This window comes from Anomalospiza imberbis, chromosome 1 (genome assembly GCF_031753505.1).
Source record: "Anomalospiza imberbis isolate Cuckoo-Finch-1a 21T00152 chromosome 1, ASM3175350v1, whole genome shotgun sequence".
NCBI lineage: Eukaryota > Metazoa > Chordata > Aves > Passeriformes > Viduidae > Anomalospiza > Anomalospiza imberbis.
This window is the reverse complement of record NC_089681.1, coordinates 69,944,766-69,972,553: the sequence shown is the minus strand read 5'-3', so window position 1 is coordinate 69,972,553 and position 27,788 is coordinate 69,944,766. Positions and strand designations below refer to the sequence as shown.

The window sequence follows — 27,788 nt, the reverse complement described above, 5'->3', positions numbered from 1 at the left end:
TATGCAGCTGAACTGGAGATGGCAGTTTTCAGTTTTCAGTCATTTCCCACACCAGAGGTACAGGTTGAGCCTCTCTCTTCTCTCCTTTCTCAGACCACTGATTATTTTGCCATGCTGGCTTCAGTGTGGAGGATAATTAAAAATTGCTTTGGCTGTTAAACAGTTTATGCTTTTTTCTTTCCTTGAGGTAGTTGCCTTTGGGATATTTACATCTCTCTTGGAACAGAGTGATAGCATGGGAAAAGGTCAGCTGAGGAAAAATAAAATTTCTTTCCTGATTTTGCATCAGTCTGAGGAAGAAAAAGTTTACTTATTGACCTTGAACAATCCTGGATAAGGAAGAGCTGGCTGAAGGCTCCAAGCATTTGCTATCCAGTATTTTATGCATAGAACCAAGGTTTATTAGACTGGACAGTACCTTTGTATAATTCTATAGGATGTGTCACAGATTATGAGTAACATTTTCATGAATACCTAAGTTATATAATTTTTTGCAGCTACAACTTCTGCCTGCTCCATGGTCCCTAATCTTCTTCTGTGGAACACATACCAGGAAGGTGACCAGTGCATGGCCAGATTTCAGCTTTATGAGTTAGGACACTTGAGAGCCATGTATCTGAATATAGGAATCACTCTAAGCAGCAAAATGGCTTTTGAGTTCCCCATTAAAAAAAAAAAAAATCTTATCCCCATTTAAAAAGAATTGAAAAATGTACAGATAGGGAAGTAAGGGCACATGATGGATTAAATGCCTTTCCCATGGCCACACAGGAAGTCTGTCGCTAAACTAAGAATTAAACCTAGATTTTCTCAGTCGACATCCAGTGCCTTGCCCCATTTCAGGCTGTAAAATTTTGTTTGTTATCAAGTTCTATGTAGGATGGAGCAGTAGGACACTGAGTGTGAGAACGAGAGATATTGGAGAATAAATACTATTAATAATTTGTAAGAAACTGTGAATAGTTCTGGATCAAGTATTACCCATTTCTATTGCTATTTAATGTTCTCTTTTTCCAAGTTTACATCAGCATAAAAATCCCCTTGTGGTATTGCTCCTTAACCAAACTGCTTGTGCCTTTCCCTATGGCTAGGGTTGCAGTGCAGCCCAATGCTTAGCTGTTTCCAACTGTTCTGGTTTAACAGTAAGTAACATTATGACTGGATTGGCAGAAAAGTGATTCTATTTATGCCTCTTTTTCTTTACATTTCTCATCCAAAGTCAAATAGAAAAATTACATCCATTTCCTGTGGAGAACATCCATATCTATGTTCTCTCTTACCATGCTCATTTGAATTAACAAAATATTATTTTTCTTGAACTGCTGCATGACTGAATTTTATCCTTGGAAATGCTGAACTACATTAAGAGGGGTTCAATTGAAGTGAAAACCAGACCAGGACCAGTAAAGCCAGAAGAAGGCAGGTCATGTCCCTAAAATCTGAAATAAGCAGAAGCCCATCTCTATAGTAGGTAGGATATGACAAGCTAGGCAAAATCTTCACAGTGGTCATAGCTCCTCTCACATAAATGTACTGGATATTTCACAGCTTGGTCACTGCCAGCCCTACAAGAACAATGCATTGTGTAAACTCTGCCCTTGTAGATTAGAGCTACTGGTGCTGTACCTGTAGGCAACTGGGAGACTAGTCACAGCTGCAGGATAGGACATGCAGGGCAGGTCTCCAACAGTGATTCTATCTCAGGAATTATTGACATTCACTGAACGATAGTGCTAACTCCTTCCTATGCAGGTAGGAAGTCTCACATGTCCCAAATTACATTAACTTTAGCTGGAGAAATTAACACTGCTCAAGTGGCCCAGAGGGTATTTTCTAATTTACAGATAAATGGTAGGGAGAAGAGCTGAACCTGATTATATTCTCTGTTCAAGAGTATTTCAAAGAAAGTGAAGCCTTACTAAAACTCATTTCTTATCACCTCCTGACAGCCTCTTTTGTGGGGAATAGCCCCAAATGGTTTTGTCAATTCTTCTAATAAGGTAGCTTTCATGCAGTGATCAACAAATATGCCACAGTATACCTTTGTGTAACACTCCTGTCTTTATTTACATGCAGGATTTCACCACTATCTTCCTGAGAAACTACAAAATTCAGTTAGCTAGCAGATAAGACAAAAACTGGAGCTTGACTCAAAAATTTTGTGTAACTGTTAGTGTTGTGATATTTATAGAGGGTCATTTCTTGCATTTTTACTTTCTACTTAGCTCTTTATCAGACAAATTCTTGCTGAAAAGTCCTCAAGAAATGGGAAAGTATAAAAAGCTGGTGTTTCCACTCTGTTCTTAAAGAAGTCCGTGTTCTGTTTTGTATCTATTTTGCCTAGAAATGAAGAAGAGAAAATCCTTCATGTGAATCTTAAACGCTTTCTGCTCCAGCCAAGTTTCATTCTGAACAAGTGGGACACATGATCTCAGTGGAAAGACTTCCTAAGTTGTCTGCTCCATCCACTGCCAGCCAGGCAGGATTGCCCAGTTAGGCAATCCCTACTCTGCTTTAGCCAATTTCCTTCCGTACTCTTCCATCACTCTGTCCCTCATGGCTGCCTTCAGCAAAAAAGACCATTGCCTAATTGTGCCTTTGATATGAGGGTAAGGAAAGGGCTGGTGGTTAGTTCAGGTTTGGAGGAGTCCAGCTGCACACAGAGAGGAATAGTAATCTGGAAGATTACTGGAGAGGCAAGAAAGGGCTAAATCTCTCTATTTTTTTGTCAGGTTAATTTTTTTTTTCTTTTTTTTTTTTTTTTTTGCTAATCCACTGAGTATAATTCCTGGTTTATGCTTCCCTTTATGTCACTTCTCCATAATTCTTAGCATTTCAGTTGGGCTGCTATCTCTTGGCTGCTTCCTCTTTTCCTGCTTTCCTATATTTCATTATTTGCCCTTCTTCCTCTTAGAGTACTTTTATAACAGAGTGAGGAGGATGTGGAAATGTTACAGTGTGACATACAAACTGCAGTGTCACAACTGCAGCTCTTTTTTTTCACCTTCAGGAATGCAAAGAAACAGATCAGAGTGGAGAGGCAGGAGTGGGTAGGTGAGTGAAGGAAAGGAGAGATTTATAAATAGGGAAGAGAAATGACAAAAAGTGAGAAAGTTTCCAGCTTGGTAACTTGAGATAATAGCTTTCCATTTAGTTAAAGGTTATCCCAAACTGAACCACCACTGTGTCCTTGAATGCAAAGGAGAGATGCAGGCAGTACCAGTGTAGGGGCCTCCCACAATACTGCTACAACAGAGGAGATATAGCTATGATGTGGTTTTGAACTTGCCTGTAGAGATGAAAGCTGAGCAGAGATCTAGACCTGTATTGTGCACAGTTCTTAAAACTGTCCTTTCAAAACAACAAACAAATAAATAATAGAACTTCAAAAGAAAAACTATTCTTAGGGCCCATGTCTGTTTGTGAAGTAAACCTTTGGAAGATAACATGGTTGAAAATTAGATGATATAGCTCTCTTGAGATATCAGGCAGCTAGAAAAACTCACTCAAAATTTTTTTCCAGCTGCTTCCTAGGGCACCCATAAGTTAGAGGTGCTCCTCTCCTCTCCTCTCCTCTCCTCTCCTCTCCTCTCCTCTCCTCTCCTCTCCTCTCCTCTCCTCTCCTCTCCTCTCCTCTCCTCTCCTCTCCTCTCCTCTCCTCTCCTCTCCTCTCCTCTCCTCTCCTCTCCTCTCCTCTCCTCTCCTCTCCTCTCCTCTCCTCTCCTCTCCTCTCCTCTCCTCTCCCCTAGAAACCTTTCAATTTGAGTGAATTAAATTGCATCATAGCAACTGGTGTAGGAATTGATACAAACTTCTAGACCATGACAGATGCTAAGGAGATAAACAACTGTGGGTAGGGAGGAAATATGTCCAGACTGCTCTTTGCAGAAGGAGTTAGAGGAACCGTAGGTAAAGGTTTCCTGTTAAGCCAAGGGAACAAGGGGTAAGCTGTAATAGCTTCTCAGCTATGCCTGCAATTGGACTCAAGTTTCACAGCATTCTCAGCATGGGTTTACTTTTTGTCCATCCCCCCCAGCACCCCACCACAGGAAGCTCAGGTTGTCTTAAAAATCTGAATTTCACAAAAAGTCAAAGAGATTTAAGCTCCCAGATAATTTTGATACTTCAAAATTGCTCTCCACTGCAACACAGTTTCTTCCAGTCTGTGTGGTGCTGCAGCAGACCAAGGATTTCACAGTCTCCTTCTGCTGCAGATTGGAAAGCAATAGCTGAACCATTTCTGGGATTTGAAATGCCAATACAGGTCCTTTTTATTAACTACTGCATTACTCATCAACTTACAGATTATACCAAAAAGAGTTTGTGAGGAGGTGACAAATGACTGCTTGCACATGCAGGCTAAACAGAGGAAGCTTCTGCGATGACTGGATGCCCAAGATTCAGATACAGAGCTTGAGACAGTGGTCTAATTTCTTAGTGGATCAGCATTTTCCAGGGTGATCTGTTTTCTGATAATCTAATTTCATTAGTATCTGAAATTGGGGTGCCGCAAAACATTAGTTGCTTTTGTAAAAATTTTTTGCTCGTAGACAAGTGTTAAAGGAATTGGTAGGCCCATTGAAATGAGTGGAAGAGTGTTTGAACACTATTTAGACCTTATTGGATTATTCTGTTCTATACTTCATCCAGAAATAAAGGTTTTGATGGGATAATTTCTGTTGCCTGAATTATATAAGTTTCTCATGTTCATAATAATTAGTTTTGGGCTCCTTGTCACAATTTAGTTGAGTGATTGGAGGTATTGGAAAATATTCTGTTTAAAAACTATTATTTTGAAAGAGTTGTCCCTTGAAGCTGTGCCAGCAAGGTGTTGGCTTGGATGATTTGTTGTTCTCTACAGGTTAAGAAAATGTTTGCATTTTGATGTAAGATACCCAGCATGGTGATTGTGACTGTCAGAAGATGATGATCTTGACTGTGTTTTCAGTGTATTTCAAATGTCAGATTACTGATTCAACAGAGGTAAAATAATTTTAAAACACCTTTTACACTCACCAGTCTTAGATATTGCTGAAGAATAGTTCAGTTTGAGGAAGCTGCACCTGAGTGGATTGCCTCTTTCTTCTGGAGGCATGGTGATACCTGCACCAGAAACTCAGCTAAACTTCAACTCTGCAGCATAGTTACTTTCTGGTTTTGGAGACACACTTGGAGGCAGGAATAGGGACTCCTAAATTCAGTAGTTTCATATCACAGATGAGGTGCGATTGCAGATCAGAGTTCAGGTAGGATGCTGTAATATCTTTTATATATAAAATTATTTAGTCTTAACATCTGACATATTTTTCTCCACATCTTTCTGAGAAATTCATCTTTTTAAATTTTACAATATTATCTCCTTCATCTTTTGCGGAAAGCTAGTGGACTCTAGGTTTTTCTCTTAACACTGCACTCAAAGACCCAAGAAAACAGTATTTGACTTTGCAGTTGTTGTATGCCTCTCAGAAGAGGCATCCAATGCCAGGGATGACTTATCATAGCAACAGTGTGGTTGAGGATGGATTCTGTTCAGGAAAGGGAAGATGTGCTTGTTTTTCCTGAAGTAAAAGCAAGAAAACTGCAAGCATGGAAAATTATATAAAAGTGAAGAAAGACAAGAAGTCTCTTAAAAATGTGTACTAAACTGAGTTTGTAGACTTTCAGAATAATCCAGATCTCTAAGTCCTTGCAAGTTTGCCAGCATCATTTGCGGTTTCTTGCCATTTCAACATAAAGGACTGATTACCAGAGAGGGAATACAGGTCTCTGTAGCAAAGCATTGTCTTTGATACACAGTGGGAAAGAATTGATATTGTCCTGACACTTTTCCCCTCAGGAGCTATCAGGTATGTCCATATTCAGAGAATTTCTTTGAGATTTCTGTAGAAAATTTTTAGCCTCTTCCCCAGAAGATGTAGTTTAGGATTTCCTTTTTCTGGAATGTTGAGTACACTCTAATCAAGTAAACAGCAGTTTAGATTGCAAAATTTTCTCATAATATTTCTAAAACTGAAAAAGAACAATCTTCAATACCATCTGGAAAAATAACTGAGTGCTCAGGTTTAAAAGACCTAAAACAGGCTTTGTAATTCAGCATCAACTTCTTTGCACAGTCCTCAGAGAGAAAATCTACTTTATCACTCATAAAGTGATGACTGTATTTTATTTGCTTTAGTCTAAAATAAGCTTTCTATATTCCTGGGTTTTTTTTCCCCTGTGTCATATGAGGGGGCCACAGAAGACTCTGCTCAGCAATTTGTTTTTAAAGTAGGCAAGATAATAAAATTTTCATAGTGTATTCCCTCCCAAGTGCTGAAATATCTGGGTTCCTCTCCACTTCATCCTCTGATCTGTTCTCAGAAGAGGACATTGACTGGACAGCTTTGGCACGACACCCAAAGGCACCTCCCCAAATCTAAACACAGCTGCTTGGTCTAAATTTAGATCTACTGACCTTTTGACAGCTGTGGGGAACTATGTACATTGGTTTAAAATGTTGCTCAAGGCATCATCATGGTAGCTGAATGTTCCCTGGAAAAGTCCCTGTGTCCGTTCACTGATAGTGGAGGCACAGCACATTGTTAACATGCATAGACTTGTCAACATAGATGGACTTGCAAGGGCCTGACCCTGGGGCAGTGTAGCTCTGTGCCACTCCAGGCACAAAAATAAGGATATGCAAGCAGCTCACTGAGTTGGCATATGAAAAGGGGAGGGTTTGCAAAGGAAGGGTAACTTTGCATTCAGGGCAAGGCAAATTTAGGTTCTCTGAAGGAATATACAAAATAGTTCATCTCCCTGCCTTTCCTTGGACCACAGAACCAAGGGCACTTCATTGCTCCCAGGTGATAGCTTTGTTCTTTAGGGCAGTGGCTGTTGCCTTCATCTGGTATCTGACCAATACCCTCTGTGCATGTTCAGATTTCGCAGGCTTTTCTCTTGGTCAAGCAATCATAAAACTTCCCCTCTAACTACAGTTCACATTATTTATATGTAACTGATCACCTTGTCTGGTTTTAATTGTGTTTCTGCACTTTTTAAGCCCTTTGCCTTGTTAAGGGATGCCCACAGTAACTCCTAGATAAGGACAACTTCTTGGCATTGACAGCATGGCTTCATGGATGATCCTGGCTGTCTCTTCCATCTTGTGGAGCTTCTGGTCTACCTGTTGTATCTCAATATAGTAATTTCTCTTCTCTAAAACACTAATCTTTACAGGTGCATACTCCTTTCATGTTCTCCCAGCTGCCATGAGGATGGGTTAACACCCATGACTTTCACTAAAGCATGCTTTGTGGAAGGATTAGAGAAGGGAAATGCCTTATAAATGTTAGGATATCATATATCTGAGGCTGTGCTTTTCTAGGATAACTGTTGTTGTGTGAAGAGCATAAGCCACAATGATTGTGCCTGCAGTCTTTTTGCAGAACGCAGCTTCGAAGGTTCCAGTCTCAGCACATAAGCATGTGTGTTCACAGACACTTAGGTGACCTGAGAATGTTTTTAAATATGGTAGAGTTTTTACCTCACTGTTGTGTGTTGTTACTTAAGGTTACTTTGCTTTTTAAAAATTTCCTGCTAAGGGCCCTTTTACTACTCACTCATCCTTTAATGCCCATATTAAAAAAAAATCTGGTGAAAGCAGAAGAGACAAAAAATTTGAGGATGAAAAATGCTGTTACTATCATTTGCCATCAGATCTTTCTCTCAAGTTTGAAAGTGTTCCCAGCTTACTTCTCAAAGCAGAGAAGTGTCAATAAAGTCTGTTACCAGCAAACCTCCAGCAGTTCCCTTAGCTTCTCCATCATGCAGCCAGTAAAAGATTCAGAGCATTTCCAATACAGGAAGCATGGATTACACATATATGTAGAACTTGAGAAACAGGCTTAGTATAGCATTTCCTGACAGTGCTCTTTCTCTTGTGTTTAAAATTCAGTTTCACTTGTAGTTCAGATGATGAACATCAAGCAGCCAGGTAGTTAACTGTCCTTTGGAAAAACAACTTGAATCCAGTACAAATTGCACCAGGAAGTGTCACAACAAAGACAAGAAATATGAACTAGACCAGCCCCTTGGTTTGGTTACAGATCATTTCCTACTGAAATACAAAATTAGAAAGGTATATAAAAGGCACATATCTTCAAGTGTATATTTGAGGGCATTTATTGAATCTACTTTTAACCAATGCATCTTTACTGGTCCTTTAGAAAATTCCTGTAGGTAACTAACAGGAAGCTACTGGGAGAATGCACAGTGGAGCAAAAGTCACTATTTGTACGTAGAGAGGACATACTTTGTTAGTTGTTTTGTTCACTTGTTTGATTCTGTACAGTTTGATTTCACTGCAGCCCCTAGAAAAACATGTTGATGTGCTTTGCAGTGAAGCACAGTTCCCTGCTCCTTTCTGCTGAGGACAGGCTGTACATGCTGACAGGCGCTGGTGCTGGCTCACAGGGTGGGCACCTCCCCCAGACAGCAGTAGGGAGAAGTAGCAGTCATGGGTGATGACATGGGTGGAGCTCCTCACACCAGTTGTCCTATGGGAGATAGCTTATCTGTGGACGCCTGTGTTTCTGGAATAATATCCATTTGATTGAAAGCCAGAATTAGAGTAGGGAAGAAATTGGCTGCCAAGGGCTGATTGGCACTTGGAGTCAGAGGAAGCAGCATGGACCCTGCAGCGAGGATCTCCTTATCCGTCAGCACCAGCCTCTCTACCTGCAGGTGTGTCCCAGCAGTTCCTGCTACTGCTCTTGCTTCTGTTATTTTTGTTTCCCTTTGAAAATACCCTCTAACTTTTAGCATTTTACACAGAGACACACCACAAACGCTTGATTAGCACTGCCAGTGCAGTGCTATATGTAGAAAGGAGGGAGCAGAAGAGTAATTTTTAAGAGCACTAATTTTTTGAGTGCATCTGCTTTTTCTGTAGCTAAATAACCAGTTAGTTTGATCAGTCCTATCTCTGTTCTGTTGTTTCATCTGAATTATACTGAAGAAGAGCTCAAGGCATTGCATTATGGTTCCTCTGCCCAGACCTTTCGTTGTCATTTTTCACACCCAAACAATTTTTCTTGTTGCTTCAGAGTTCATAAGGGAAAGATACTATTAATGGACACATAATTTAAGTTAAAGAATTGGTCATCATCGTTTGTTGTCAAGTCTGGCTGGTGAATAATGACTCCTTAAATATTCTGTGGAAAGGCAACTTTCATTTCTGAGAATGGCATCCTCCACCTGCAGTGCTCTTGTAGGGTGAGAACAGAGCTGATACCACAGTAAATGACCATGATATAAAATGGAAAGGGGAAGGATTTCAGTGCACAAAACCAAGTGCTAAACTTTTCGTATGCTGTTACAGAACAGAATAGCCGTTATGCATTGTATCAGAAACAGATGGGATTGCTGACAATATTGTTTTCTGAGTACCTATGTAAACAAGAAGATATCCTGTCTGCATTTATTGACACATGCAGGCATCCTGAGGTGATTTATTTTGGCCTGATAAATGGGGTTTCTTCATCTTATTCTGCCTTTTTAGCAACATTTTCTATAATTTGTTAGAAAGGATGGTGTTAAAGGTTTTTTTCCTCACCGTTACAGTGATGAGGTACTGTTCAAATCAGTCAGGTAAGATTGCTGGTTGAATAGTTATGGTGTCTTCATGGATTTTACAGCTACCATTAAAGCATCAAGTAATATCAACAAAATACTTCTGACTTGTCTTGGAATAAAAAGTGAGCCATGAAAACAAAAAATTGCAGGCACCCAAGCTATTTGCAGACACTTGAAGAGAAATTCTATCTGCTGTTGGCTACAAAGTGCAAACAAGACATTGCATGACACAAAACCAAGCAATCAGGATTATTTTCAAAGTCTAAAGTATAAGTTTTTAAAGGCAGGTATATGCCACAAGATACAATTTTGTACTTACTGGGGTAAAAGGTCAAATCCCATTAAAAATCAAAGAATTCTACTGTTTAAATGCCTCAGAAGCTTCAGTGTGATGTGTCTTTTCTCTGCTACTCTTTAATTACCTTTCATAGCCAGGCCTTATGCTTTTTTACTTCTTTAAAAATCCCACTGGAGAAAACTATGACTTGGGAGATGAATGCCCCCTTCTAAATAGAATTATGGCCCAGGTACTTAGACCTATGCCATTGCCAAAGTCTCACAAAACTGAAGGCATTTTACAGCTGGGAGAGACTCTCATAGCTAAAAAAATAAGGTAAATTGGCAGTGGATTGTAAACAAATTACTAATTGTTCCCATGCATCTTTTTTCCAGCTGCCTATTTCTCTGTCCTTCGAAAGCCACCCTCTGCGTCCAGTTTCTCAGGAGGTCTGTTTGGTTTCTCCTTTCTGCTTACTATCAACTCTTTTACTCATTGCAAAATGCCTCCCTTCCATCTCCATTTTGCTCAGCTCTTTCCAGGGAAGCGTGATGCTGTCTGCTCTCATACCATCCAGTTTTCGTGACTGCCCCGGCCCAAGTCTGATACAGAGCCAGGAATGCTGCTCTTCAGTGATAAATTATATCATCACCTCTCTCTCCTTTGACATATCAATTTTTTTTTTCTAAGACTTGTGTAAATCACCTTTAGCCATAGGATACTGAGGAGATGTCTTAACACTAATTTAAAATGCTCTTCAGAAAATCCCAAGTGAAATTTCCAGTAAACATAAGAGACCACAAGGGACCCAGCCAGTACCCTACTTTTGGGCAATTTTTTCACACTCTGGATAGGTAAAAAAGGAGTGGGGCAAAGCTGTCAGTTCAGTGACGTTAAAGAACTCCACACCCCTTCCATAGAAAAAAGCATCTGTATTAAACACCCCTGGACTGTGATAATGTGTACAAAGGGAATAAAATACAGAGCTTTTTAAGGTCATCTCCAATCAAATAGAAGTAAATTAATTAATGAGTAATTTTTTAATAGTCGTCAAAGAACCAATGAGAAATCGTTACCATGAGTTATTTTAATGTTAGTAAATGAATGCATATGTGTGTACATAGGTATAGATGTGCACAGAAATTATTTCTACAAAAAACTGTATCAGGTAACAGTTTCAGAAGCCAGTACAAAGTCTGAGTGCATTCTTAATCAACGCACCTGAAAAATAAAGTTTACAGGTATTTTTCACATTGTTGTTGTATAACAAGGGAGGGACAAGAATTACTCTCACAAAAGTAGAAAACACTGGTGGTTTTTATTTCCAGTATAAGCCCCCAAGGGAAAAAAAAATTATACCCTGCTTTCCCTATTATTTAGATTTAATAAAAGTCCTTAGCATTTTTACTGGAGTGATTTCTCTCTCCTGTTGTGTCTCCTGCATCAGTGGGATTCTTTTCGCTAGTTCTTGTATTGCAGATAGATTCACAAGAAGTACTAAGTTTAAACAGGGAGAGATTTTTTTTGTTAATTAGACCTATAAAATTTCTGTGAGGACCCAGGGTGAGTCAGGTGCCCTCAATGTCTACCAGCTCTCACTGGCAGAGTGAACTGAGGCCCTGTCATGAGCTGCACTGCCAAATGGATGCACATCCTGGGTACTCAGCCTGGTCTGCACAGGGACATAAGTTGAGCAGTACAGCTGCAGCAGTCCAGGACATAGCTGTGGAGAACTTTAGTGAATATTGGCTGGATAGATATCCCTATCATTGCTTATGTCAAGTAATGAAGTCCAGCATTACCTCTATCAGCATGCCCAATGGCATGGTAATTTGTATGTGGCTACTCATAATATGCAGGAGATAATATATTTGTACAACTGTTCTTTGTAAATACATTGTGAGGACAAGCCTTAGAAATACAACCAAAAACATGCCAATATACACAACAAAAAATACATATATATGTAAACCTGAACTCCCTCTTCTTCCATTGCATAAGACCAGCAGGCATAAGAATAAAACAACACAATTTCAAGGATGTGTAAGAGATTTCTGACACAGAAAATGGGTGTATTGGCAAAAAATAATTTCTGAGGAAGCTGAACTGTCGAGGCCTGCATTGACCCTTTTGAGACAAGAGTTAGCAAGAGTTCCTCCTGACTTCAGCAGGAATTACTGCACAAGCAAGGGGAATACCCAAGAGCACATTATGCTTCTAGAAAACATGATAAAAGTTGTTGGCTGCTTTGGAAGAAAAGGGCATTTTCACAAATGGGAATTGTTCTAGACAAGTCAGGATTCCCCTGCCAGCTGTCCTTAGCGTGTTCCTCCTTCATCCTAAAATGCTTATGTTGCTTCTGTGATGATAAGTTTTGTCTTTCTCCTAGGTATTTGTCTTATAGCAATAGTGCCATCTTCTTTTACATTTACTGCTAGCAGTACCACAAACCAGCATCCTGTTTGCCTTCTTTATTGCAGCTGCATACGGGCCAGAAGGCTTTAGGGACTTTCATGCAATAATTCCCAAATCTTTTTCCAGTAAGTATACTGAAACTCAGTTCACTATTGAGCATTTCCATCTAGTTCCTACTTTTATGATTTTTTGCTTGTGTCATTTCATTTCTGAGTAATGTATGTTTGTCTGCATGCACTTAAGTAGTTTGATGTTTTTGTTTTGTTCATGTGTATTTTGTTTTAACTCAACAGAAAATCTGATTCAAAAGACACCTTCTCCAAATCCCTGGCAGGCAAGGAGCCTATAATTGTTTAGTAAAAATATGTATTTATTATTCTTATAGCTGAAAGGAAAAAAAAATTACATGTAAATTGTGGAAAATTCTGTTACATACTCTAGTCAAATATTTATATTGTTTCTATTTGCCATGGTGAAAACAGCAGTATGAGGTTGTAGCCCATTAAATTTGCAGAATCAGTCCTGTTTAACCAGTCATACCATCTTTTTAAGTCATTGTTTGGCCATTAATTTTTTTGGTATATCACTAAATTATTCTCCTTTTTAGAACATACATTTTAAAGGAAAACTGCTATTTATGATATGCACTTATTCTGTTTTGCATATGATTTCTATTAAAATGCAACACTTGAAAAACTATTAAAATACCTAAATTGGTAGACTTTTTAAAAGGTGCCCAGTCAAGCAGTATTCACAAATGTGAACACCTTTAGGCTTCTGTTTCCCAGTAGGATTTTGAGTGAGATACTCTTGTCAGTTACATCCGTGCAGTCCTTCTGGGACACCTGTGAGGTTGCAGGATGTATCAGAGAAGAGCTTGTATATCCTCTCCATTTCAAAGGAATATCAAGGTCTTTCAATCTCTTGAGGTAATTATTGCCTGTAGCTTTTTGTTATCACGTTGCTACACCATCATTTTTGAATGAGGTTACCATAAAACTGTTGTTCCACAGAAGGAAAAAACCTGGACTTTATTGGGTGAAACAGATCTGTCATATTCTTAGCTACCTACTGTAGTAAACTCTTTTTTTTTTTTTTTTTTGGGTGGGGTGGGATGAAGGTAGAGGGGTTTTGCTGTGTTCATATCACATCAAATTTACTAGCCTCTATGTTATCACATGTTGTGTGACTATGGCAAATTTACCTAAATTCTTATTCTGGCTGCAAGCAATTGTCACCTATGGGATTACAATGTAAAGGATTTATCCAATAAAGTCATAATAATTTTCCCAGCCACCTTTTTGTATTTGAATGATTTTTAATCATAACTTCTGATTCTAGTAATAGTCTCCAATTACTCAGCAATCCTAATCTTGCTGTCCTAGAAACACAACTATCACTCCTATAATTTCCTTAAATTCTTCTTTCCATCCTTCCCTGTCTTGCTTGCTTTATCAGTGTTTGTACTCTGCTTTCCCATTGTCGTTGCTTACCCCATAGAACTGCAAACCGAAAATTTGGACTCAGTACAACCCTTAGAATCTTCCTGCCAAGTGGAGAATGTTGCATTTTCTGTTCTTTCGTATCCATTGAGTCGAGTTACTTACTTTCACAATTGTTCTGGACAAATCCCTATAAAGTGGATTAATTTTAACATTCATTCCAATTAGCCTGATTGTCAGAATGAAAGCTATAAATGCAAAAATCTCAAGGCAACCTACAAACAGACTTGTAATATTGTTTAGGTTCCCAGCTCCCTGGATGCCTTCTATTTGTTTTACTGATACTCACTGTTCATTGCTCCATGTGTTACAAACTCATCACATTGCCCATAGAATTATAGTCAAGGTCACAATATTTGTTATTTAGTGATATTGTACCTGCTATTTAGAAGTTAACTCCTTTCATGTGATTGTTGCTTTGCCACATTATTTGTTCTGTAACCAAACTGAGTGGCATCCTGTATTGTTTCTTTCAGCCGGTAATATTAAAATAGAGACTCAGAGTGATGAAGAGAATGGGCGTGCCTGTGAAATGAATGGGGAAGAATGTGCAGAGGATTTACGAATGCTTGATGCCACAGGAGAGAAAATGAATGGCTCACACAATGGCCCAGGCAGCAAGGCTTTGTCAGGAGTTGGAGGCATTCGACTTCCTAACGGAAAGCTAAAATGTGATATCTGTGGGATAATTTGCATCGGTCCCAATGTGCTCATGGTTCACAAACGAAGCCACACTGGTAAGGCCTGCCATAGTTTTTTCTGTAGTTGACAAGAACTGGCCACATATTAGCAATTAAGACTTATATTCTGTATCATGCATATGTTGCCTCTTCTAAGGTAATGCAGCATTGGTGAGCCTTTGGAACTCATTTTGGTACATCTTTTTGGCCTGCACAAGAATTGAGACTTCTTCATGAAAGTCCATCTATTGGGCTAAAAATTGTGCTGTGTTTTTGATTTGCAACAAACAAACAAACAAACAAACAAAAAAAGCTACCAAAAAAACCTGAAAAATCAAATTTAAAAGAAAAGCATAGAAGTCTTGTTTAATTTCTAAGAACTGATGAAGAACAACCCATTTGTAGCTAACTCTGAAATTAACCCAGTTGAAATGTTTCCAACAAAACAGCAAAGCTTATTATGGGTCAGTGATTATGAAAGGGACTGGAAAAATATGTATTAAGAGAACTGTATTGACAGACTCAGTCAAAAAATATTTACATTTCATGTCCGATGTTTCATGAAGTCAAAAGAAGTATTGTCACGGGTCAAATGTGCACTAAAGTGTTTCCACCGGGATGCTAAAAGAGACATGTAAAGATTTTGTGTTCCATAGGGATGGCTTTACATTATACAGTGCTGTGAATATTCTTTTCTCCATTTTTGAATTCTGATTAGTCTCAAAGAGGGCCAAAAATGAAGAGGCTGAAACAAATGAAAAAGTAAAGAGTGAGTCTCACATTGCCTGATTTAAGATGTCTAAAAATTAGACTTCCAATCTAAACTTTAATGTCATTCATAGCTAAAAGAGAAGAACTGAACTATACTGTTATTTCACAGAAGTTGCTTTGAAAATAAATTTGGGATTTGGCATTTTTACATGAATATTCCACTGAGAGGGAATTTTAAAATATTTTTAAGGTAAGAATTGATCTGTCTTATAGTTACATTTGACTGAAATAGTTGTGCCAATAGATACGTAGATATTTTCTTCCTCCATATCCTCTTGCTTAAATAACTTTCCCAGAATTACTAAGTAGTGAGATTAACGAAGTGCTTTCAGAGTTAAAATGGAGAGGATTCGAGAAAAGCCCCGCAGTGTGTTCCATTGCCCTCAGTGTTACTGTCTGTCACAGTAACTGTGTCTGTTCAAGCTATTGGAAGCATGCGATCTGTTCGTGTAACATGGGTTAGCCACTTTCAGAAGCAATGCTGTTACATTGCCTGCTTCAAAGTACTCTTCAACTCCGTGACGATCTCTCTGTCAGGGAAGAGCAAATAATTATTGGAAAAGCCACAACTAGTACTCAGAAGAGAGGCTGTAGCCTACTTCCTAGATCTAGCAAAGTACTTTTCTTTTCTTTTCTTTTCTTTTCTTTTCTTTTCTTTTCTTTTCTTTTCTTTTCTTTTCTTTTCTTTTCTTTTCTTTTCTTTTCTTTTCTTTTCTTTTCTTTTCTTTTCTTTTCTTTTCTTTTCTTTTCTTTTCTTTTCTTTTCTTTCCTTTCCTTTCCTTTCCTTTCCTTTCCTTTCCTTTCCTTTCCTTTCCTTTCCTTTTCTTTTCTATATGGTCCTTTAAAAATTGATAAAATGAACACGTAAAATGACTTGTACATGAGGCCTTTCAAAAGACCCATAGGCTGAAGAGGATGCTGTAGTGGTTGAAACAATATGTTGCAACTAGAAATGCACTTAGAAGTTTTTGAGCTTGTTTAAGCAGACTGCTCTTTTGTTAAAAAAAAACCCCACTGTTGCTGGATCGGAGGAGTTGTTTCAGGTCCCTAAGTGTCCATGGCAGTGTTTGCACCAGGGCTAAATGGCCTGTGTGAGAACACACCTGACTTTAGGGAGGTGGTGGGCACAGCTCCCTTTGTTTCTCATGATCTCCTTGTTACCCAGCCCGCTGTCTCTGAACATGAGCTGGGCTGCCTGGTCCATGTGACCATATCCCCAGGAGCCTCCTCACCTCGTGCCAGGTCATTTCCCCAACACAGACCTTCAGCTCCCCGAACTTCTTGCCTGGCAGAGGGACCCTTTGCCTGCCAAGGGTGCTTGGCATGCTACCACACAAAGACTGTCACTTGAAGATTTCTTCACCCTTTGCAGAACTCTTCCCTTGCCAACTAGACCCTCTTTTTAATAAGGGAATTTAGTTAAAGCCTACAGTGGAAGTACCCCACAAGAGGCACTTTGCTCAAGACAACCCTCTTCTTTTACACTCAATAAAACTAAAGGGTGTGAAGTTTTGTCCCTGGGTCCTTTAATGGAAAGAATGCCTTTGCTTTCCCTCCTGCATCATCCTCAGCTCCGCTCCTGAGCAGCCTCTGAATGAGCTCAGGTGGTTTTTCAGGGGCTGGCAAAGGAGTGGAAGTTCAGAGCTGGTAGTTTAAATTGAAGGTACGTCATGGGGAAACAGTGGTGACTGCTTTTCCTTTCAGCTGCACTGTGAAAATTGAAGTCAAAATGGGGTATACTATTACAGACATTTAACTGACTATGCCGAAGCCCATTTCAATACATGCCTGGTGAAGGAATAAGCCTTACAAATGAATTACTTTGCTGCTAATTCATGTAAAACCTGCATGTGCAGTGAGGTTTTCTTAAATAAATATTTGATAAGTGAACAAAACTCTAGCACACTAAAGTGCCAAAATAAAATGACTGCCTGACCAGATAAAAGACATAATTGTTTTTAATGAACACACCTGCCAAGTGCAGATATGCGGAGCAGCACCTAACATTTCTGCCCTCTTCTATCTGCAGGCAGCTGTACAGCACTGACTGCTTCCTAGCACCTTACCTGTTGCTAATATCTGCAGAGCAAATCCCAACTCACAGATGCCCAACTTTTCTCACTCTACTTCCCTTTCAGCACATTCATTTTCTCCAGCATGCCACTGTCATGTTTGGTGTTTAAGAAAAAGGAGATCTTGAAAGGAGAAAGAAATTCCTGCTCCCTGATGCTGAAACTTCAGTGTATATTCAGGGTTCTCTCAGGGTTCTCTTGCTCACTGTGCATATATCTGCATATACATGCATATCTGTGTATGTTTGTGCATAGGTGCATATATTGCCTCCTTATATGTACTCTAAGTTTAATCACTGGTTAATTCACTCACATCTTGTTACTTGGTTCTGAATGTCTTGAATTTATTTAGAAAGAGAGCTCTGCATGTTAGAGGTGTCTGAGTGTTAGGTGATCTTGTCATTGTTTAGGAAATTAGAAATATTTTAATTAAGATTATAAGTATTCTTCTCTGAATAAGTGGTCCAGGGCCCAAGCTTCTACTAAGGCTTGCAAATCATTGCAGTGGTGATAAAGGTTGATTGAATTCAGGGTCCCATTGCAGTTTTTGTTCCTGGGCTTATATTTGGTCATGGCTACATGCCCAGGACAGGTATGTACTGTTCAGACCTGGAGAAAATAATACTCTGTTTAGACTATTTAGAAAAAGAGTCATCATGTATTTTTTATTTCCATCCTGTTCCATCCCCATTTTTGGAGGTATCATCACACCCAGTAACCTTCCATCAGTGGCTGTCAGCATTCCTGGCAGGTCTGTGAGTTTTGCTGAGCTCAATAAAGGAGGCATTCTTCACCCCAGTAGCTGCATCATGGACAGCTAAGGGCCAGCCAAGCTATACGTAGCTTCAGGGTCTTTCGGTGACAATGTTGTTCTCCTTCTGCAGCAACATAAATTCAGACTTCCTTGCATCTGATCCCACTCTAAGTTCTGTAGAAGTATTTGGCATGCAGTAGTCTCATTTGAAATGCTTCATCCATCTTTTCTACCTAGTGCAAGTCTTCACCCTGTGACTGGGAGGGTTGTAGGCTAGAGATACATTGCATTCTTTCTTTGCTTTACATTTCATTCCTGGAGTACTTTTATGATTCTTGTTTTGTATTCTTACATTATTCTCAGTAAAAATAACAGAAATGAATGCTAGAAAAGCTGCTTAGTAAGAATCAACTATTTCTTCTGAATGTGTCCCCCTTGCTGAGCTGACTTCTTCCTTCTACTCTTTCAGTCCATTTCTGAAAAACCCTTTCTGAACTGAGTAACTGCCCCAAAGATTAGGAAGTTAAGTAGAGAGACACTTACCTGTTTTCTTTTCTCCCTAATCATACCATGCATGGCTCATGAAGTACATTTCAAAGTCCTGTAAGGCTTATGCTGGCATTTTTACAAGCCACCCCAACTGAACCAGGTGTGGGTATAGTTTAGATGAACAGTTTCTTGACGGACAAAGCGAGCTCATTTGGCTTGACAGGCACTATGCTGCTGTGCTTGAAACTGACCAATGAAAATGTCTTGCCATAGGGGGCATTCATTTGGCTGTTTGCTGAATGCTAAAGCTGCCAGTCCTGATGGCAGAGTTTTCATGGGTTTGGGTTGGGACAGTGCTGCTGTCTGATTGATCTTCAACTATTGTGGTGCATTACCCAGAAGTCAAAAATGATCATGCTGCAGTTATATGCACATGTATGGACATAAAAGATCATCCTAGGGTGCAAAATGATACATGATGTTTGAGAGAGAAGGAAGAAATTGTTTTTGTTTTTCTTTCTTTTAGTATTTTAACTTCATCACTGAAATCTTAAATACAATGTTATTGTTGCACAAAAAAGATGATAACTAAGAACAGGTCATCTTTGGGCTGTTTCTAATGTTGATGCACTATAATTACTACAACAGATTGAACTGATGCCTAAGAGAAACAAAATTCAGCAAATGTTTTTAAAGGCTTGTTTGACTTCGTTGAGGGCTGTAAAGAAACAGGCATGCAGAAGCAGTTCTTGCTGATAGAATGCTCTTATGTATAATTTTTCTGTTATTCCTCTCTGGTACAACTAGAAACATATTTTATTTCCCACTGATTTCAGAAAAGGTCTCATCCATTAAAAAAATACAAGAAAAAAAAAACAAAAAATCCGAAATTAATAAAATACATTGATTTTAAACAACACTAAAAAGCAAACAGCCATATTCGTTTTTGCAAAGGCTTTGATTCACTTCCTTGATAATAAACACCAGTTTAGACAAATTAAGGCTGTGTCTCCTCAAGTTTTTCTGTCCAAATGTAAACCATCAGAGCCTGTTTGTGCAGGTCCTCTGTTCATACCTTACCTATAGAAGAGTTGGGACTTAGTCATGGAAGTACAGGGCTTCCTTTGCACTGTCTTAACTTCTGTGATTTTACTCTCTAGCTTTCTCTCTTTTCTCTGTCTCTTTCCTGATTTGGCTGCTTAGGGACAGACAGGTAATGGAGAAGAAATTGAAAGGGAAAATACAGGGAAAATGTAAATGAAAAGAAGTTATTATAACTGTTATAATGAAGTGCCTTTCATTTAAATATAAGAATGTAACGCTGAAATGAACTTGTGATCTTGAAATGCATTTTTAATGAGTTTCCTTTTTATTTTGCTGCTTCAGTGGCATATTTTAAAGACCCTTTGAAAAAAGCCACATTAAAAACCCCACCAAATGCCACAACATGCAAAATTGGATATTGGTTTATTCCAAAACTGCTGATCAGGAAGAGTGGCTCTTCAACACAAAATGTTGCAGTCACTTTATTTAAATGAGTTTGAATTTGCATTGTGATGTGCCATTCTGATTTAGAAAAAAAAAATTAGATTTTCAGATCAAATTGACCCAGCCAGTGAAGCATTAAGAAACTGGCAGGTTTAGTCTGAAAGCCTCATGTTATATCAAACCTGCAGCCGGTGGAAGTCACAGAGCAGCAGTGAGAAAACAACTTTCTCCCTGAAATCTTTCTCTTGTTACTGCATAAGATTTTTTTGTTCTCACATATTTTCTCCTTCTTCCCACAGGAGAACGCCCTTTCCAGTGCAATCAGTGTGGAGCCTCCTTCACCCAGAAGGGCAACCTCCTGCGCCACATAAAGCTGCACTCAGGTGAAAAGCCCTTCAAGTGTCACCTGTGTAACTACGCTTGCCGCCGCAGGGATGCCCTCACAGGACACCTGAGGACTCACTCAGGTAATGGAAGGTTTGGGAATAACCAGGGCTGCTTATCACCATACCCGCTGAGGAGACGGGGGTGGCCACCAATCCTGAGAGCTCTTCTCACCCTGAGTAGCCCCATCTTGGGGTTAACCAAGCTGTGAGCTGGTCACAGTGTGTTAGCAGCAAAGAAATGACTAAACACACATCACACTCACGACCCTTCACCAGAAGAACTGAGTTTTTTCCCATACTTCTTGGCTGATTCAAAGTTTCTCTATTAGAGTTTCGTCTTATGAGCCCCATGTGAGTAATCCTTTTCATGGAAGTATGAACATGACTTAAGTTGATGAATGTTTTAGGGTTAGAGATAATATAAATTTGAAACACAATCTTATATTCTTCTTCAGCCTAAGGAGTGAATACTGCCTACAGCACTTAGCAGGAGTTATTTGTTGCACATTGTTATTACAACTACTTCGAAAGAGAAAGTGGGGACATGGCAGAGGGTGGGAGAAAGAAAGATAATAATCTTTCACAAAAGAGGATGCTCATGGAGTTTTTCAGTGTCTGTCTCAACAGTAATATGGAGATATGAATAAATATTTTTGAATAGCTGCACTTTCCCATTACCATGAACCTCTCATTGTTTGACAGAAGCCACAGTCACATGCCTTCTGTGAAGTAAAACCAATTTAGCACATTTAAAGTGCCTTTAAAAGCAGAATGCCATCTCACTAGTTTCCCAAGCTAAGCTGCAAATGCAAATTGCTATTTGGATGGGAGACCTCCAATACACATTACTGGAATTGATGCTGGTAATGTTACTTGTGAAAGTTGGTTTTGGGTTCTGGTTGGCAGAAGGGGAGCTCTCAAAGTAATAATATTTTTGTGCTTCAAAAAAAAATCAGGGAATTTCTTCTCTGGCACATGTATTGAATAATAAGATCCTTAGAGTTGATCCCCAGTAGATTTCCAAAATAATTTCTGTTTGTCTGTTTTTTCCCAGCCTGATTGAGGAAGGCACATATTTTGAATAGTATTTTGCCTCCCTCTCCCTTATTTTTATTGATTTTCATGGATGCATAATTTGAAACATAGTTGTCTTGTATCTATATATGAAATCTCACCTGGACACTCTTGGTGAACCCTGAGGATTCCATAGTTAAAGAGACAATGCTTAAATTATAGGTAATGATTAATTCCTGCAATTGGCAAAATGACACCAATACATTATAAATCAAGTTGGATATCTGAATCTGATTTTCACCTGAGAATCTGTAAATAAAATTCAGATATTAAATGGTGTAACTAAAATTGTGAAATCACATATAAAGTGACAGTCTTATCATATTAAGGCAGAAAATTCAAGTCCAGAAGTACACAGAAAAGTATTGTTGGTGAAAAATTCATAGAATAACTAGATCTGGATTGGTGTAATACAGAAAATAAATTGACATGCCATTTATCTTGAATTTCCAGAAGCAGAAAACACACAAAATCTAAGATTCTCTTAAAAGAGTTGAGCTGGTTCTGTTGACACCAGAACTGACATCCAGCAAGGCAAGGCCCTACCTACACCACCAGTTCATCCACTGGCAGTCTCTGTGCAACTGGATGATACTACAGAAATTGCTCCCAGCTCTTTGAAAGTGTCTCAGTTCCTAACCTGTGTAGATGCTGTTTTTATAGATTTAATATCACAGACTTTATCTGATCTGAATCACTTAAAATCAGTTTGCAGCACCCATAGAATTGGCCTGTTAATGTAAAAATTTACAATCAGTTTTCCATTAGCTGTTTTTCATTTAGATTTTTAAATTGACGAAATCTTCCTTCACCACAGCATGACTTTATTTTTGGGGTGGGCTTTTTATCTCTTGTCCTTACCATTGTTAATATGCTGTTGAACGCCTCATCTGAATCTCACAATGAATTGTGTTTTCTCCAGTTGGCAAACCCCATAAGTGTGGATACTGTGGTCGCAGTTACAAGCAGCGCAGCTCTTTGGAAGAACATAAAGAACGCTGCCATAACTACCTTCAAACCATTAATCTCTCAAGCAGCATCTATCCAGGTAATAAAAGTGTCTATTTGGGGAATGCTGCTGTCGTATCATAAATGCAGAAAAAGGAGTGCAAAAGAATGAGTAGTACCATTTGCAGCAACTTTTGCTTTGGAGAGTCACACACATCCACCACATGTACTGTGTCTGGATTTATTCTTTATTTGATATATATTTGGCTGTTTTCTCACTTTTTTTAGCTCAAACGAAATGGCAAAGTACAATTCAAACATGTAGCAAAACACTTGCAAGGCCTGGAAAACATCAGTTTGTCATGTCAAGATAATATGGCTACATCACCTCACCGCCTTCTCTTGGAGGCCTATGTTGCAATACACTTGTGGATGTATTTTTAATATAGACTTAATTCAAGTGTTCTAGTTGGTGCTGCAGAGTTTTCTGCACTGCAAATCTCCTCCCCTTCCCAGGCACAGCTTAAAGGGCTTACTTGACCACTGGGACCAACTCATGTAACAAGGATGAGATATCTGGCTTTGATCTCACTCTGCCAAGCAAGAGGACATAGAGCCAGAGATATTTAATTTAGACAGTTTGACTTGAGGCAGTCCAGAATGGCTAATAATTTGTTGACAGCCTTCTTCCCAAGCTTCCCTTTGAAAGAAAACTGGGGGGAAGTAAGGACCTGTGTTGAGACTAGTGTAATGATGAAGGTAAAGTCCATTTCTTGGAGAATATCCAAAAACTATACCCAGAAAGAGAGCAAGCAGATATTGGGAATTGGATTATGTTTTTTAACAAAGATCCAGAAGACCTGTAAGGGATTGATCACAGTAATCAGCCATACAAAATCCTCTTGCATGTGCAGTTTTAGATGGAGAAGATCCAGCTTCTATGGTGGAGTTTAAACCCAGCCAGTAAGTTCCACTTCCTGCATACCTTTTTAATCCTGTCAGTATATGTTATTTAGTTTGTCAAATGACAAAAAAAATGGAAAGTTCTCTCTGCCCTCTTTGCAATGATGCTTCATTTAATATTTTATATCTGTACAGAACTTGAATATGTTTTTACATGCTATCAAATAATGTAAAGTATATGCACATAATGATAGCAGTGAATACAACTGAGATGCTTCTGAAGGCAGCATGTTAGAGCAGTGCCTCTTCTAATTTTATTGAGGGGCTGCAGAATATATGAATAGAAAACCTCAGTGTAATAATACACAGTAAGCAGCAATACTTATTTCTCAAAGAGGTGACAGGAATTAGAAGCAAATATTCTAGTTTGGGATTTCAGTCTTCAGTGTCTGCCACATGGATTTAAGTGCCTGCACACTGAATTTGAAAATCTGTGTGAATGAGTAGCTGAACTACTACGAAAGTCTTAGTAAAATGAAACTGATGTCAGGAATCATAAACTTTAATAAGAAATGAAACAGTTTTAGAGACTGACCCTTGTTTATATCAAATCCTGACAGAAGAGCTTGCACTAGCTTGCACTAGCTTACAACTAAATATCTAATAACTCAGTGGGATGAAAACTTGAGGAATTAATTAATGCTTTGAAAGAATCACTTCTTCTTGTATATACATGAAAATGTATCTATTCCTTCTTGAATATTCTTCTTGTATTCTTGTATATTCCATATTTGACATAATAGTACTGCTTTTGCAAATTAGAAAAAAATTAAATAAACTATAGGGTTTAAATCACATATTCAGCCAAAGCCTTCACTCTTAAAGAAATTTAGTCCTCAGTTAACAAATCAATTCTATACAGTTCTAAAAAAATGAAACTTTCCTGTATTTTTCCTAGTATTTTGCATGATGAAAATGTAGAAAAAAAACAGTTGATAATGAGTGGATGCCCTTTGAATTTTACTATATTCTATGATATATCTAGAAAAGCAAGCAGCTATAATATTACTGTTAAACTATTTCAAGGTGTGATGGGGATCTGATGTGGACCCCTTTTTCCCCCCAGCCTCAAAAAAAAATTCCAAAAATTGATATAAAAATATCTGCTAGACCATATGATTTGACATTCTGCCACAGCAAGATTGCTTTTTACAGCATTTGAAAAATATTTTTGGCAGTATGCATAGAAAAGATGTCAGTAGAAAGAACCTAAACTTGTAGAAGTTTTCCATCAGCTTGGAAATCTAAAAAAATGTGATTGAGAAAGAACTCAAATAAGGGAAAGAGAGTAAAAGGGAGTAAGAAATAGAACAAGAGATTGTACTTACATTTTAAACTTCTATTTTCTCTCTTTAAGAGAAGGGAATATAACACAAAATTGGAACCTGATGGATTTAATGGCAACTTCTTATTTTAGAGGACTATAATCTCACTGTCCATGTGAAGTTCTTTTCTTAGAGATATTACCTGTAGTTTTGCATTTGAGTTGAGTGGAAATGTGCTGAAGTCTTACCTGGCTTAAATAAAAGGAGAAGTAGTTTATGAAGTTTTTAAAGGGTCAATTACAGTTCTTCAGTCACTGAGAATTTTTGTTCGAAAAGATTAATTTTTTTATTCACTTTACAGACACGAAATCATAAAGAAATAGCAGATTTCAGAAGGTTTCAGTTGCAAGTGCTGGGGATTAGTACATAATTCAATTTGCCCTCTTTTTTAATAACAGTTTTAGAAGTTTGAAAGTTTGACTGTTAAATACATGACTCATCCTCTCTTGAACTGATTAGAAAAGAAATGTCATTATATCCTAAACAGATATTTCTTGATCATTTCAACTTTTAACTAAATATTCAGTATTTTGTGTCCCTGTTGAATGTCTGCCTTAAAACATTCCCTGTTAAGTCTCTTCCTGAAGTAGTACCTGGAACCCTTGGTCAGCACAAGATGCTGGTGTGTGCTTGTTCAATGATGGCTATTTACCATAAACACCCTTTACTCTTCTGCACCTTCATGATTAAATTCTTCTAATTTTCTGTATTGTTCACAATCTATAGTGTCTTACGGGGCTGGAACAGAATTCTGTGAAACTCCATGTAACTGTCATTGGCACTGGCATTTTCATTGTCACTATCACTGTCACTGCAGTATGTGCAGCTGCAGCAGGGACTCAAGAACCAGTTGTGTACTCCTCAGTTTGGTTTCAGGGCACTGTTGAATAGGAAACTTCACCTGTTCCTCACAGTTATCCATCAGAGCTGATTTCATATATTTCAGGAACAGCAAAATTTTCACAATCATCCTTTTATGGCTGTGGTATATTCTCAGAATAACATTGGATCACAATGATGTGTTCTCAGCTATTGAGAAACACCCAGGTATCAGAGTAATGGGTCCTGTGAACCAGTAAATCCAGTGATAAAACAAATTCTCAGCAGGCACAGATGCAAAAATGTAGCAGAGTGGAGCACTTAATTAAAACAACTCAAAGAATCAAAGTACAAAAGTTATCTTTTGTGTCTTCCTTTAATAGCAACTCAAAAGTTCAGGAAAAATATCCATATCTTAGTAGCAGATAAAAATAAAATTAACCCCTTTTTCTTCCTTGACAAACAAACAAGAAAGACGCCAAACCTCACAAAAAAAATCCTACCACAAAACAGTTGTGTTGTGATCTCAGTGCATTCACCATTCTCTTAGATGCTGGAAGTCAGAAATACCTTTCCATACCTTTTTCACAATCATTGTTTTGACAGTTCATTTTCATACATCCCTTTTGTTTCTGCAGGAAAGTACTGAAGTAAAATATACTGAAAATGAAATAGTCTCCTTTTCCTAAAGCCTCACAGTTAAGCTCCTAATTCTACAGAGTCTCAGCAGCAGCAGGAGGCTGGGAAACAGGTTTGAGTATTGGAAATCAGTGTTCCACTGAAAGTGTGATTTTATCAATTAAAATTGTTAAAGTCTAAAATAACATCAAGGAAGTATTGAAGTATTTGCTATGGGATAAAAGGGGCTGGAGAGAAGGGTTGGTGTAGCTTGCAAATACATCTTCCACTGCTAGAGTGGAGAAGTTTATCCATTTTTCCTGCTGAGGAAGCAATTATCATACACTGGGAGAGGTGCAGAAAGACATTGCAGGGGGTTTCAGTGGGAGAGTGGAAAGATGAACTGCTTTGTGTCCAGGAAAAGTTAGGACCTCATTTATTCACAGAAATGAAGAGTGGCTGTAGAACAAAGGGTGGAGCGATTATGTGACATACAGGAAGAAACCTTGCAGTTGCTATCTCATTTTTGTGTCCTAAATGCGGAAAACATGAGCATGTACAAAGATTAATCAGCGTGAGGGAATTTGTTACCGAGAGTCAGAATTGTCCTGTGTCTCATTGCTGAGCTCCTTCATCCAGCTGTTTGGGAGCTAAAAGACATTCACTGACAAACAATAACCTAAGACAACAGTTCCATTAAAATGGAACCTGCCTAACCCTTCTGATGTCATTTGATTTCAGTCATAAAAGACGAAAGTAACCAGAGTGAAATGGCTGAAGACCTGTGCAAGATAGGGTCAGAAAGAGCCCTCGTGCTGGATAGACTAGCAAGTAACGTCGCCAAACGTAAGAGCTCTATGCCTCAGAAATTTGTTGGTAAGAGTTAAACGTTTGCTGTCTCCTAAAAATAAAATAAAACAAAGCCCCCCAAAAAATCTCAGCATTTTTACTTTAGCTTTATAATTTTACTTGTTTTGCTAAATTAACAATATGTATCTCTATATAAGCAGATACAGAGATGTGTTGGGGAAAAAAAAAATAACTAAACATCTCCAGCATAAATTTCTGCATGTTTAATTTTTCACATTTGGAGATCAATTTTAAGCCTTTTTCTGCCTTTTTAAAAGCTTATAGAACAGATCATTACAAAATCTGAACAGGTTCTTGAAGTTGCCTTAAGAACCTGAAGATAAGAATAGAAGTTTCCCATTGGGATATTATTTGACCACACTTTGAGAGTTATTTTATTGAAATCTTGAATGACATTCAGATCTGGGCATATTGGTATTTCTGAAAGCATTTATGAATAGTTGAATATAGACTGGGTAATATTCTTCAGCCTTTGATAAACTCTGTTTATTTTTACATCCCAAATTGATATGTCTGAAAACAGTATCTAAATGAAATTTAAAATTTGTGTACATTCTATGAAGGATGCAAAAACTTCATGCCCATTTGTATGTAGCAGTTCTTGTCTTAACAATGAAAAATTTGACATTAAGCCTATAAAAATGAAGGCTACACATATTGTTCTGTTTAGTAGGCCTGTGCTAAGTAGGGATTACAGCAGTTTTGTGAGATCCACATACAAT

At 38.3% G+C, this 27,788-nt stretch overlaps 1 protein-coding gene across 23 annotated transcripts in view; it reads left to right on the top strand.

The window, feature by feature from the left end:
• IKZF1 (IKAROS family zinc finger 1) overlaps positions 1 to 27,788 on the top strand; it is a 108,040-nt gene that overhangs the window by 72,272 nt on the left and 7,980 nt on the right. For 10 of the 23 annotated variants that reach the window (XM_068196054.1, XM_068196037.1, XM_068196169.1 and 7 more), the window contains 6 exons: positions 10,288 to 10,341; positions 12,373 to 12,432; positions 14,286 to 14,546; positions 20,363 to 20,530; positions 22,446 to 22,571; positions 26,938 to 27,072. In XM_068196054.1, coding sequence (XP_068052155.1) covers positions 10,288 to 10,341; positions 12,373 to 12,432; positions 14,286 to 14,546; positions 20,363 to 20,530; positions 22,446 to 22,571; positions 26,938 to 27,072 — 804 coding nt within the window. Of the gene's footprint in view, positions 1 to 9,554; positions 9,631 to 10,287; positions 10,342 to 12,372; positions 12,433 to 14,285; positions 14,547 to 20,362; positions 20,531 to 22,445; positions 22,572 to 26,937; positions 27,073 to 27,788 lie in introns of those variants that run through there. The other 13 variants (XM_068196068.1, XM_068196063.1, XM_068196190.1 and 10 more) reach the window with 10 other exon arrangements.